General features: G+C 38.9%; 1 protein-coding gene across 1 annotated transcript; it reads left to right on the top strand.

Annotated features, from left to right (window-relative positions):
• Positions 1 to 247: 247 nt before the first annotated feature.
• Positions 248 to 14,561, top strand: LOC110379680 (E3 ubiquitin-protein ligase TRIM45). Its single transcript, XM_064035352.1, has 11 exons — positions 248 to 780; positions 8,704 to 8,852; positions 9,318 to 9,494; positions 10,517 to 10,693; positions 11,233 to 11,409; positions 11,797 to 11,994; positions 12,397 to 12,610; positions 12,955 to 13,046; positions 13,289 to 13,441; positions 13,785 to 13,920; positions 14,423 to 14,561. The coding sequence occupies exons 1-11, from the start codon at positions 444 to 446 to the stop codon at positions 14,545 to 14,547; spliced, it is 1,935 nt and encodes a 644-aa protein (XP_063891422.1). The 5' UTR covers positions 248 to 443; the 3' UTR covers positions 14,548 to 14,561.
• The last annotated feature ends 122 nt before the right edge of the window (positions 14,562 to 14,683 follow it).

Raw genomic sequence — 14,683 nt, 5'->3', positions numbered from 1 at the left:
AGTAGTTTATGGATCACAAAAATTAGAAATGATGACAAAACAAGGCCTTCAAATACCTCTTTAGACTGAATCAAAATCTCTTTACTTTTGCTATATTTTGCTCCTAAATACTTTAAGCCATCCTTCCCTGTCCTTCCATTTTCGCAGGAACGTTAATCGCTAATACATTGATATCTTTATTCATAAATCTGTCAGGATATTAAATCAGGGCAAGGATTAAGCGTATTAATTAGTTACATTACATTACGTATGTCCCGACTCCGTCAGTCGTTCATCCCGCGTCTTGCCGAGCGCACGTTTATTTATAACAACGCCCTTCACAACCGGGACGCTTTCGAAATATAGATCAAGTTTACAATCACTGTTATTTTCATACCAAACAATAAAAAAATACAATTTTAAATTAACGACATTTTTAAAGTCGCGTTCGTAATTTAATCAAAATGGAAGTGGACCGTATTCTGTACATTTTTGGCAGCTTTACGCGTAAGAAGCAAGATAAGAGGAAATCGTTGGACCAGCTGTCTTTGAGTGCTGGGAACAGCCCTCTCCATGCGAAGGGTTCAAGAAGGCCCGTCAGTCAGAACCTCAATGTGGCGCCAAGGACTTCAGCGTACAATGATAGCAGGAAGAGTAAGGTTAAGGAGTGGGATTGTGGGATATGTAAGAAGGAGTTGGTGGAGCCAAGACTCTTGGGCTGCCTGCATAACTTCTGCACAAGATGTCTCCGAGGCTTGCATCAGGAAGGAGAAGCTGAGGTGTGGAGCGAAATTGATGGTGGTGAGTTTATTTTATTTACATATGTATGTTTTTTGTTTTTTATGTTTCATTATGTTTTTTTTTTGTATTGTAATGTTGGCGTAAATAGGTATGATGGTTTTCTAGGGTGGTCAAAATTAAACTGTGAAAGCACTTTTAACAGTAGAGTCAAGCCGAAATTAAGGCAAAACTGCGTATTCCCTGATAAATAATTTCAACACTGTAATTAGTGAGCTAAACCAGGAATCACATCTGCGCTTTTTACTGACTTTTAGAAAGGGCTGTTTCTCAAATGCTTCTTTGCAATTTCTTAGTGAAAACATTTTGGCATAGAGTGAATCTGATTGATGTGACGCGTTTGATGTGCCGACAAGGTTTTCAACCTTTCACCTAATTGTAGAGCAACCAATAAATGTCATCCCGAAATAGAATAATTCGGTGTTTGGTCCATTTACTCACGTCAATATGATTTGCGAACTGCCCCGCTCTGTTTAGAAAATTCAAGAGAATAGGTAAAAAGATACCTTTGTAGAGATGCCTTTGTAGGTCAACAGAGGTGTAACGTTTGAATATACCTACTAATCATAGGAAAAAGCACTGGATGATTTAAAAACAAAAAAAAACTATATTAGGTATAGCCTTGGTGTCGAAGAAACCTTTTTGTCAGGGTGCGCGAAATATTTCGTACGGGACGTGGGTGAAACCACTGGTGGAAGCTATACTCCTTTATAATAAGTCCAAATAATAACCATGAGTCGTTTCTCCCACTAAACAGATTATTTCCCATTAATAACAAATCTCTAAGTTAAATAAAGAATTGTTATTATCTTCTTTTACATTTTCATAAATAATGGCGTCCATTAAAATCTTCATAAAAAATATTTTGAAGAACTTACAAACAACCACATTATTTACACTGCCATCTGGATTCAAACCATTATTTTAAAGATGCCTGTTTCACTGACCAATTGAAAAGACCCTTTATTAATAAGGTGTTCTTTTAAAAATACTGGTTGCTACCATTTTTGGGGGGTCTTTGAAAATGGTCGATGTTTTAATGTTAATAAAACGATCATTTAACGATTTAACTCTTAGTTAAGTGCCGATGGTGAATCTGAAGAAGCTAAGAGTCAGTAATGGGCCATTAATAGGTCGATACGAATAGGTTGTAGTTGTAAATGGTTCATTTGTTTTCTCTTTGGTAAGTAGGTTTATCACCCTTTTGTTCTGTTAAGAGAGATGTTAAAAACAATGTTGAGCAAATTACCCACTATTAACTAGATGTAGGTACCTAGATAATGTTAGTAGCTATAAAGAAAAGTCACATAGTTTTCATACTTTTCGAGTGGTCTCGTTAGAGGTCTTAACATGTCTTGTGTGCTCATATGGCACTGAATATCGATTTTATGGTCTTCTTTAAACAAACTTCGGCCCACCCCTTTTTTGAAATGTAAAGATGACCAGTGTCAGACTTTTACTGACTTAAATCACCCTTTATTCTTTCTGGAACTCTCTGAGTATCAAAGCTGCGGTAACTTTTCGAATTATTCTCCAGCTCCAGTCCATACCGGCTTTCAAGCATCCTTGAAGGGCTGGCCGGTATCAGTACCAAAAATTGGGACAATTATGACAAATTAACCCAGATTCTTACACCTTCTCAAGGTTTCCTGTCCTACCCTACCTAAATAGGAGCACAAAATTGACCTACAACTATACATGAAAGCAGGCGTTCGATAGCAATGCGATTATAAACGCTAGGTCAGATGTCTGCCTGTACGGCTTCCCATCATAGCTCGCATCGCTGCCCTTACCCATTGTTGCTAAGTAGACATGTGTGAATGATGCAACAATGAATTGGTGGATTTTGGCATGGTGTGAATGGGTTTTGAAATTATATTGTCATGTTGGGTGTGGTATTTTTTGCTTGTAACGGTAGGTAAATTAATTGGCTACGTTATGCCTTAGCTACGAGCTTCCGCTCGCAGTTTCACAAGCGTCCTGAAGAAACGACTTCCCGTATATGGATAGAAAGTAGTACTGCCAAGTTTCATCGAAATCCATGTAGTATTTTTACGTGAAAGATGAATTTGTTCACCTACCTATTCTGGTGATACCTACTTTAAAATACAAACTTGCGTAGATATAAATGTTCTATTCTTTTTTTGTTTCTGACAATCAATAATACATATAAAATTAAGTACCTAGTAAATAGACCTAGGACTTACTTTGATCAAATAACTTGACATACATATAAATTCGATTTCCCATACGTTTTTTTATGGCAAAATTAACCGATGCAGATCGGTTTAGAAAAAATAGTCATGTTATTGAAAAAGCAACCTATGTATATTATTTTTCAGTGCACAAACAACAAACGTACAAGTTACGGTAATGTATCGTGGCTATGTCATTGATTCAAACAGGAACTAAGCTAATGTGTTTCTAAATATAGGCTTGCCACCCGGCTAGCTATGACAGGAGTAACAAACAAACATTAAGAAACTCCCACAATAGTTACATTATCTCTGTCCTATGCACTGTGGTAATTTGAAGGAATTTTGGAGAGGTTTTGAACCTATCTTCGTCAATTTGAGCAATATAAAGATTGAGGTCCTTCGTTAAGTGCCATTTACCTCCCAACTTGACCATTTTGATTTCAACTCTTTCAATATTGAAGTCATTTTCACAGTAATGAGTAGGTTTTGTCGATCGCGAAAGTTTCGACAGAAAATTTGGAGCTAAAGTTGTCGGTCGATAGTTTGAACTGGCTCATAATTCAGCACAGAGATGAAAATGGTTCTGCGCAAATTACAATGAATGTAGTTATCTGACTGCAAAATGATTGTTTTAACGTGAAGTTTCAAAATAAACACCAGCCTATCAGCGGGCCAAATATCGACAGACAATCTGAAGTGCGTGGGGGCTATACTCAATGATCTGGAAGAGTTATTTCCTAGAACTCTTTACCAAATTGGCAGGAACGGTTTTGTTTTTATATCACCAAACCACAGGGTCCATTTTATCACTGTCATGGCCCAAGAGGGTAAAGACTCTTCTCTCTGTTGATTCATCGACAGTGACATGATGTTCTGAAGGCACATATTACCTTGATTACACTTCATAGATTATTCAAATTCAACTTCAAACGATGACGAATCGTAATAGGTAGGTAGGTACCACAGCACACACAAGAGTTCCCCGAATCGTTACTTTCAACATCAACTACTAAACCTCTCGAGTTATCAAACGTTTGAACCTGTGATTCAGTATTTTATAACCATGGAGAACAAAATGACTAGCGGAGTTGCTTTAACGGAAAATCTCTTAAGAAAGTAGAGCGCCAAAATGCAGGTATGCCGGGGACGAGGAACCTTACTGTCTTCGCCCCTATACGAATTCTTCAGATCCCACCATTTTCTGAAATACCAAAAATCGTTGACAGACATCCCAAAGAACCGGAAGGCCTCGTTAGTTCACTCATAACTGATCGCTTTGGGCATTATCACCGTAGGTACCTATTGGACCTAGAAGAAGGCGCGAGACCTACCTGCATTATGGCATCTCCGCTCATTTTTCCTTACTCAGTAATCATAACAATAAGAAGTAAAACAGACGCCCCAGTTTATAAACTGGAGTTTATTAATGTTATTATCATTCAAGGAATTATCTTTTATAAGCGCTGTTAAATATCACGGCCGTGGTTTTGTTATGAAGTCAGATTTTGGTTTGTTTATGAAATCTGACGGATTTGTTTCTTAAATTTGAAAGTTTGAACTGGTCTCTTCGCCTGTTTATGAGTCGTATTTATAGAAGAAAGTAGTGTAAAATAAAGTGATGTAGGTAATAATAAACCCTGGGCCATTTCGTAACACGTTTGATCTGAGTTCGGGAATGAATGGCAAGAGAGCTTCAATCAAATACCAAAATTGTTTATTTGAAAGAATTTGAGATACAAATTGATACAATGTACCTACCTTAATAGGTGTTGTACCTCATGGATACTCAGGGGCATCAGCAATACGTTGAATCTCGAAAAGGTTGCATTCTAGCGCCCTAGGTAGGTACTCATATTCTGGGGACTCCCTATAATTTGCGATCAGCTGCAAATTGATTAAAGCTTTTTCTTTAAATCACATAAGTCGTAACCTTCTCCCAGTCCGTCCCAAAACCTAATTCATCGACACCAACGTTAATAACTAGCTAAATTATTAATAGTAAATGAATCACGCTCAATGTCGAAAGTTTCGCAATATGTTCCGACAATCCGTGTAATTCTTCTGCCAAAAACTTTGACTCATCATCATGTAACACTGAACGTACATTTTCTTATGTTTTGTCAGTTTTTGTATACAGAAACACGTGTAGTTTGTATCACCTGGGACTGGGAGATTGTTTTTGATTTCATTGTCATGTATTTTTAGGTCCTCCCGGTACCGGTAGCGAGTGAATACTTACATTAATTTGTAGGCCGTTAGGAATTTATATCTACTTTATAGGTACTTTTTACTTTTAGGGTTCCGTACCTCAAAAGGAAAAAACGGAACCCTTATAGGATCACTTTGTTGTCCGTCTGTCTGTCTGTCTGTCTGTCTGTCAAGACCCTTTATCTCAAGAACGCGAGGACGTATCAAGCTGAAATTTACAAGAAATATTCAGGTCTATTGCCTCTTTAAGCTGTGAAAATATCAAACTTCTAAGCCAAGCCAATCAAAAGATACAGCCGATTATGTCGATATTTTCAACAAATTTTCGACACTCGCAAACGAATCAAAACCTACAGGATACTTCCCGTAAACTCAGAGTCTTGAAATTTGGCATGAAGCATTGTCATATAATGCAAATATAGGAAAAATTCCGAAAATCTCATTTTTTTAGTTATATAATATAAAAAAAAATATTTTAATAAAATGAAACTTACTACCTTATTTCTCACGAACAAATAAAGGTATCAAATTGAAATTTATACCAAATATTCAGGTCTATTGCCTCTTTAAGCTGTGAAAATATCAAACTTCTAAGCCAAGCCAATCAAAAGATACAGCCGATTATGTCGATATTTTCAACAAATTTTCGACACTCGCAAAGGAATCAAAACCTACAGGATACTTCCCGTAAACTCAGAGTCTTGAAATTTGGCATGAAGCATTGTCATAAAATGCAAATATAGGAAAAATTACGAAAATCTCATTTTTTTAGTTATATAATGTAAAAAAAATATTTTAATAAAATGGAACTTACTACCTTATTTCTCACGAACGAATAAAGGTATCAAATTGAAATTTATACCAAATACCTAGGTCTATTGTCCCTTTAGGCAGTGAAAAAATCAAACTTCTAAGTTAACGCGATCTAAAGATACAGCAGTTATACCGACACCTTAGACGAATTTCCGTCACACGCTAGGGAATCAAAACCTACAAGGTAATTCCCGTGAACTCAGAATCTTGAAATTCGGCAAGAAGCAACTTTATATAGTACAGATAAAGGAAAAATTGCGAAAATGATAAATTTGAAGTTACATAAAATATTACAAACTCTAAACTGTGAAAAATTTTAAATCATTCAAAGGTCATTGGGCACCTTAGTATGGAAACCATACCCACGGCGGATACGAACGAAATATAGCGCAGTGTCGTGATAAAGGCTCTGATTTACTATGGCATTAGTCGCATCAATGTGAACCATGGGAATCTAGAGAAAATCAGGTGTAAACATCAAATATTTTCCTCATTTTAATGGGGAATTTAAACGACCAAGTTTGATGGATTTGAGAAATCATTTCTTTGTAGTGAAAGAGTATACTCGCCGTTTATTTCCATTGTCATCAGATCAGGATCTGATGATGGACATCCTGAGAAATCGAGGGCAACTATCAGAAATTGTAGGCATGCATAGGATTAAAACTTGATTCTCAGACGTATGTCTGGTGATACTATCAAACAGTGAAGGTTTAGAGCTTACCTGATGATGGAGACGTGAGAAAGTCGAGAGAACTCCTCAACGGTATGTTTTAGTTACGTCGTGTTTGGGCTTATATTATTCGAATTGACGAGAACTTCTCACAAAAGTTAAAAATAAAAACTTTTTACAAAAAAAAAAACAACTTCTAAAAACAACAAGAAAACTGTTTATATGCATCGGTCTAGATCTCGGTGGTTAAATAAATATAGATGCATCCTCTAGACACCGACTTCTAGACCGATGCACCTAACATCTTTTTAATTTCTTTCTTGCTTTTGTTTTTTTGTTGCTTTTTTATATGTTTGAAGTTGGATTTGTTTGTAAAATTCTACAAAATAAAATAAAGCCGACTTTATAAAACAAAGAAAGGGACAGAATTACACTTTTGTCAAGGCTCCAGAAACGTAAAGCCAGCAGCCCCGAATCCTACTCTCTAGCAGTCGTTGTTACAATTCGACAGTTACAAGTCTTTAGGCAGTTTCGAAAAAAACCTGAAACTGGGGCTCGTTAGGTGATTGATCCCTCAAAAATAAAAGATCCCATTAGTAGTGAATTCTCATCAACAAAAAAAAAAAAATAAGCTCCAACACTAGGTTACGTTATAAATTGTAAAGGAGTTCCCATAACTATATCTGATCTTAGCTATCGATCCCACAATGGCAGTCAAACCTATCTATGTGGAAAGTCTTCGCCAATACAAATAAAATAAGCCCAAACACGTGGTAGTTGCAACATACCGTTCAGGAGTTCCCTCGACTCTCTGTAGTCTCCATAATCAAATCAGCTCCAAACCTTCACTGTTTACCAGTATCCTCAAAAATACACTCACATGTCTGGTTTTGACTCGATGCGTGCCTACAATATTCAAGAGTTGACCTCGATTTCTCGGGGTTTCCAGATCCTCATCAGATCCTGGTCATCCGAATTGGCATCTTCCTTCTTTATGAAAAGTCTTTAACAATAAAAACTAGCATTGCAACCTGTACAATCCTCTGAAACTGCTTGTCTTTTATATTTTTCAAACGATCCTGGACATTCGTCTCCATGGAATTTTAATAAAATATTTATATTGAAAGAAACGTCATACCATTCTCCACGATTTAAAACTACTTTGATTCATATCCGCCACTTTTTACAAAGCGGGTCAGATATCCAAGGACCTTTAAGACATAATTAGTTATTTTCAATCAGATTTCTGAATGATGACTATAAAATGTTGTATATAAATAACTTTAATAAAATAACTTTTACAAGGTACTAGCCCACTATTTTAGTTATATTATAAAACTAGCTTTTGCCCGCAACTTCGTTCGCGTGGAATAGTGACTACCAGCAGATTTTTGATTTGACCAATAGATGGCGCTATATGTCCGGAATAATTTTATTTTTATTTTTTTATTTTTTTGTAATAAAAACTATCCTATGTCCTTTCTCAAGTTTCAAACTATGTATGTACCAAATTTCACACAAATCGGTTCAGTAGTTTAGGCGTGAAGAAAAGACAGACAGATAGACAGACAGACAGACAGACAGACAGACAGAGTTACTTTCGCATTTATAATATTAGTTTGGATAATAACTATTTTGACTCTCACGAAATTACCATAACTATGATTGTTCTAAACTGAACGGTTGGCGCGAGACTCACTTTTTATATACAGGATTTGTACGGAACCCTCGGTGCGCGAGTCCGACTCGCACTTGGCCGGTTTTATTTCATCTGAAACATAGTTGAGCTTTACTTCGATGTAAGTACCTAACGCAATATAGTAGAAGGTAGATAAGACCCTAAGCAATGCTTGTTTCTGAATTGTTCATGTTTGAGAAATTACACACTTTTTTTAGGATTCAGTTTACCAAAAGAATGCGTTGAGTCCAGCGATGTTAATTATCTGAAAATATCTATGTGATGTTAAATATCTATACCTACTCTCTAAATTGCTCGGTAAGAAACACTTATTAAGAATATGTTGTCTATTCCAGGATCAATCCAGCTAGACCCAGGCGGGTCTCGTTCAGGCTCAGGAGCCGGGTCCGCCGGCTCGGGCTACGAGAGCGATCTGCGCCACTCAGGGTCTGAAGGCAGCTGGGAACAGAAACAACAACACAAATATGGAATATTGACTAGGAAGGTAAGTTTACGATGCTAATGCTTTTACTCAAAGACAACTTAACCACTTCTATTAGTTGATGCATAGAAGCGTGCAAAGATACCCTGCAAAATATTTTTGCGTATTATCATACGGAACCAGAGGCATTAGGTGGGTAACTGGCCTGATTATTCACATCTTCAAAACTGGCTAGCTCACTTCATGGTATAAGTCACAGTTACGCAAAATTTTAAAGGCATTTGTAAATCTTTCAGAAGGAACTACTTAATTCTTTTCTACGATAAAATGACGTCCCTGTTGAATGTCAGCCACGGCGACTATTCTTCTATAAGGAGGCTGATCTCTTGCGCGGGACATATTATAGGTAGTGCAAAAGCATTTACCCAGGCATAGATGCACTCACAATTCCTTCCCTCTCATAGCCCGATGGAACGGCAATCCGACAAAACCGGAGAGAGATCATCTAAACGTCCTTAATAATTCCAGGTATCAGGCAAAAGCGTACAATTTCTCCTCTGCCCAACCTGTGGTTACGAGACGCAGTTACCCCTCGGAGGAATAGCAGCACTACCTCTCAACTATGTGCTGCTCCGTAAGATGGCCGCCGCCCAAGACCACGAGGGCGTCAATGTGCTCTGTGATCTTTGTAGCAGTGATAATAAGGTAGGAAATTGAAGAGCACTTGAATCGAATCATCTACTTCATTTAAGCCTTTAAAAGAACCATAAAATATGGAAGTTGATCTTACCTTAATGAATGCCGGAATTGTGGATTCACTCAAGATAGAATGATTAATTTAATATTAGGTATCTAAGTTCTGTTGAACTATAAAAAAAAAATGGAAGATCAATGAGAAAAAGGAGTAGGTAAAGGTGAAAGTAAAAACATCACCAGTAGGAGTATTTTCAGTTAATAAACTTGAAGCCAATTCTTGTATTCCTTCTTCCATTTCGACATCTAACCTTTCGTCTTCGTAAGCTAACAAAGGGTAGGAATAACCAACACAAGAACTTAATAGTCACATTTTCCTTCAAAAGTATTTAAAGACATAAGAACGCACGTGAAGTACATCATCCGTGAAACATCTCCGCTTGAAATGAGAGCTTTCGACAAATTACCATTGGTTCCATTCACGCTACATTTGATCTACAGAATTTTGAATTTGAACTTAGTTGTATTTAAAAATATTTCCATGTCAGTGATTGAATACCATACAAAGGTATTTGGTTTTAGTTATTTCTGTGAGAAGATCTTTTCAGGGCTATTGGCTTTTGTTTATTTTTACGATAGTACAATGTAGCGGCAACAGAATAAATCGTCTCTGAAAGCAGCTAAGTTCATAAAAAGAAAGAAAATATGTACATTTATTCAGGCGTGTGACACAGACATACAATTAAACAGAAAATAATATACATAAAAAATAAAAATATACAAAACACACACTTAACGAGAAGAAGTTACATAACGGGAAATATGCGTCACACCGCGTGAAACGCCCCTCGCTCAGCATGATGCTAAGACCCAATACGGGCTAAAAGCCTCAGCGCTGATTTTCAGCGAAAGCCGTTCATTTGATGGTGAAAGATGGACAGCGAAGTCTCTGTAGGTAAATGTCAAGGTTTTTTAACTTCCCATCTAGCACATTATATTCTTTAAAGGATTGAAAGCATATTCCTCTCTCACAGGCAGAAACCCGCTGCAACCAATGCCTGGTGAGCATCTGCTCATCCTGCGGCGAGGCTCACGGCAGACAGAAGGCGACAGCTCGCCACTCGCTGCAACCCCTCGAGCCGGCGCCAACAAAGTATTGTTCACAGCACCCGAAAGCTGAACTTAGTGTTTATTGCGCTACTTGTCAACAGGTAAAATACTGTGTACTTAATTTTTTTTTATTTGATTACTTGTGTCTCCTGGCCGGCCCCTACATAGTTGGGAAAAAGGCTCGAAGGATGATGTGTCTCCTGGTGATCAAGTGTTTTCTTAGCCTGAATTGTCTCGTTGCTGTGCAAGCTTCCCATTTTGTCTCCCACAGCTCTTGTGAAAAATAAAGTGATATGTTTTAAAAAATATGACTATTGTCATAACTCATAACCACATTTCTTTACGAAAAAAGAAATAAAAACGAAACAGGTACTACTATAACATTATTCAAAGTACACTTTTTGGACACTGAGCGCTTGGCAAAAATTGATGTAGGTAATCCTATCAAGGAGCGAAAGCATTGCTCCAATTATTACCAATATTTACCCCCCTTCCATCTGACAAAATTTTTGACAGTACCCAGAACACCTGATAGAGAAAAACTTCAGGGTTTTGGTAGGTACACTATCAATAATATTATACTTATCCTATCCAAAAATTACGATCTTACCTTTCTTACGTAAACTTTCATCATCTCCAGGTGGTATGTCGCGATTGCTGCGTGGTATCTCACAGCGGGCACGCGCTAGCCAGCGCGTCGCGTGCAGCCGCTGAACGTGCTCGCGTGCTGCGTGACGCGGCGCAGCGTGCGAAGCTCGTGCCTGAGAATGTCGAGAGAGCTTCCAGGAATCTTAGCGCTCTTGCCTATGAGATTGATGTGAGTATCAGCACAAATTACCATAACACTTGAAGAATGGACGTGTCGTATATTTACTTGTCTAACAGTAGGTCTAACATTATACGGCTCACCCAACTATGCAATCCCAGATTGTCGCCATCCGTTCAGCCGTTTTGGAAATATGACGTAATTTTAAAGAATAACCGTTCATGGAAGTCGGCTAAAAATCGAAGAGTTTTTGTATAAGTTGCTTTGCACATAACTTTGAGATAATTTAAAATAAGCAAACACGGCAGGTAGCTACTAATACATAATCAAATAACATCCAAATTCTTTCTTCTTTTCTCGGAAAATTAGTTTAAAAAGATCGAATTTTCGCAAAAATCCTTCTCCAAAAACCAACCAACTGTCTTTTATGCTTCCCAGTGTCAAGCAGCCCGAGTAGAGAACGAAGTACAAGAATGGGCAGTCCAATATAGACGAGCAGTGGAAGCCCACACCCGCACTCTGTGTGCCAGCGCCGCGAGGGCACGGGAGAGGCATCGGCAGAGACTCGACCAGAAGACCAGGGCGCTGGACGAGAGGGCCCGACATGCTGTGGATGCTGTTAATTTTGCTGAAGAGGTAAGTGTCAATAGGCTATAAGGAAGGAGCAATGACAGAGACTCGGCCAGAAGACCAGGGCGCTGGACGAGAGGACCCGAAATGCTATGGATGCCGTTAATTTTGCTATCTCCTCAGCAGTGTAAACGCTGTGCCACCACAGCAAAGGCTAGATGTCATCTGCAGAGACTGGTCAAACTGAAACTTCTCAAGAAATATCCTTGTTCCTGCTAGTTATTGTAACGTTAACAGTATTGAAAAATCTACATGGCGTACTTTTCCCACATTTTATTACTTTTTACCCACGACGGAACGGAGCAGATATATGCGTTTAGGGTGAGAGATGTGCGTTTGTGTGTGCGTATTTGATTGATAAAAAGTTAGATTAAATTCTAATATAAAACCAAACCTTATGTGTTCCAGCTCCTATCCGAAGGCAAAGAAGACGAGCTCCTCTCCCTCTCAGGGCCAGTTCTCCGTCGGTTAGAACGCGTGTCAGAACTGCAGACGCTGTCAGAACCGCCGCGGCTAGAGCTGCGCTTCGCCCCTCGGGCTCCGGCGACACATGATAACACTGTGTTCGGGAGACTGCTGGCTCATGCACCTGATCCGGATATGTGTGTTATTACAACTGAAGGTAAGGGGATGCACTTACATCTTCAAGGCTTTCTTTGGATCTAGTAGTCGCTTTGGAAAAATCTAAAAGCCCAAAAATAATGGCGTGTTTCTCAAGTCCCAATTATGCCAAATCCTGGGCTTTCTTGACATCGGTATTAGTCTACTCTTCACGTAGTTTCTTTTATCTCTTATGGTCTCCCTTTATTGGTTGCGGTCATTGGATTTGTAGAGCTTAGATTTTAATAAGTGGAACTCAATCAAGTGGATTTTTCAAAACCGAAGCGTAACAAAAATCATCATAATAAGTGTAGTTATAATACTTATTCTTCAGTCTGTTAAGATTAGGTGTTGTGTCTTTTGAAGGTCTGCAAGACATGAGAGTCGACTGCGAGCACGAGGTGACGCTGGAGCTAAGGGATTGCAACGGAGAACGAATCTGGTGTGGAGGCGAACAGGTGAGAAATATTTACTTACCTTCAAGGTTCAAATTATAAATATCTAAAATATTTTTTTTTTTTTTGGGAGTTGAACCCATTCATGGGGGGATGTACCTAAATATATCTGACCTAACGTCAAAGAATCAAGTTAAGCACATTGAACATTGTACCAACTGATGGATGTTATATTTTGATCGGCAAGGCTCATTCGATGATACACAATTTTTGCTTCCATTAATGCTTTCTTCCTTTCGCCCCAGGTGGCAGGATACTTCAGAAGACGCGACTCAAGCGCACGTCCCAGCTTAGCCCGTGTGGTAGACAGTACCGACGGCAGTTATAAGCTGAGCATCACGCCGAGATCTCCCGGGGCTTATCTACTCGCTGTCACTATTAATAATAAGCCGATTAAGGTATTTTAGTCAAAAATGTTCCCCTTTTATATAGACCAGCACACCAGTTAGCAGTCTGTTTAAGTTTCCTGCCGCGGCTGTGGGATTGCTCAAAAGAGATGCGGCCCTGGCATACCTACAAAGGGCTCCAGAAGGAACAAAAATAGAGAAGTTCCGCTTGTAATTTTGCTCTGTCAGTATAAGCTTAACACACTTTTCCACAACACCTACAGCGGCAGGGGTCATCTTCCACACCATATACAAATTCTATGCCTAAATACTTACACTTACACATTATTTTGACCTGTTACTCAGATTTTTTTTTGGTATTCAGGCTTATCTATTCATATACCATGTTGTACAGGGCAGTCCGTTCGCGTGCTGTGCCCGCGCGGGGGCGGCGCACTGGGGCACGTTCCACTGCTGCGCCTTCTGCTCGTCCGGCGGCCGGCGCGACGCCGTCTGCGCCTGCGGGGGCCGCATGCCCGGCGGGTATAAAGGTAATTAGACAATAGACATATTATTGTGGCTATAGAATTGTTATGCGAGTTTTAGATCACGAAAAGATATTGAAGGTGTAAGTACTACCTTCTATTTATTTTTGTGATGTGTTGTTTCTTCGAAATTCTTTTTCTTACAGCCAAAAAGTGTGGCTTCCCAAGCCTGTTCCTTGAACTTTAACCAGTGCAGCACTGAATGACTCAGTGCATTCTTTGCAAATCTTGGCTTAGGAATGGCAGCGAGCAAGTAATGTTTCGTGCACCAGAGGCCTTCATGACTCCTCTTAATTGCTACTAGCCGCAAGCTAAGGTGCAAATCACTATCTACATATTATAAAACAAAGTCGCTTTCTCTGTCTCTATATTTGTTAATTCTTTAAAACTACGCAAAGATTTTTATTTTTTTTTAAAGAGAAAGGTTTATATGTTAATAAAATCCAGCACCCATGCGGAGCCGGGGCGGGTCGCTAATGATTAGAACTAATTCCATCTTCTTCCCCAGGTTGCGGTCACGGCCACGCGGGCTGGGCGGGCACGCGGCACTGGTCGTGCTGCGGCGCGGCGCGGCGCGACGCCGCATGCACGCGGCCCAGGAACACGCAACAAATGTACCAGTTCTCCTTGTAGATCGATAGCTGAATATATGATGATAATGTGTTCGTTTTGTGGTTTTATTTATCCTTGTAGTTAATACTATAGTCCATTTGAATGATAAAAATCTTCACGACTTAATTAAAACAAAATGCGAATAAACATCAATGGA

The sequence above is a fragment of the Helicoverpa armigera genome, chromosome 6 (assembly GCF_030705265.1).
Source record: "Helicoverpa armigera isolate CAAS_96S chromosome 6, ASM3070526v1, whole genome shotgun sequence".
NCBI classification, from domain to species: Eukaryota; Metazoa; Arthropoda; class Insecta; order Lepidoptera; family Noctuidae; genus Helicoverpa; species Helicoverpa armigera.
This window is presented reverse-complemented; position numbering and strand designations above follow the sequence as displayed.

Excerpts from the sequence above, each read along its gene's own strand:
- LOC110379680 (XM_064035352.1), top strand. The coding sequence starts at position 444 with ATGGAAGTGGACCGTATTCTGTACATTTTTGGCAGCTTTACGCGTAAG. Across the intron at positions 781-8,703 it reads GTGGAGCGAAATTGATGGTG|GATCAATCCAGCTAGACCCA; the intron begins GTGAGTTTATTT and ends TGTCTATTCCAG. Across the intron at positions 10,694-11,232 it reads ATTGCGCTACTTGTCAACAG|GTGGTATGTCGCGATTGCTG; the intron begins GTAAAATACTGT and ends CATCATCTCCAG.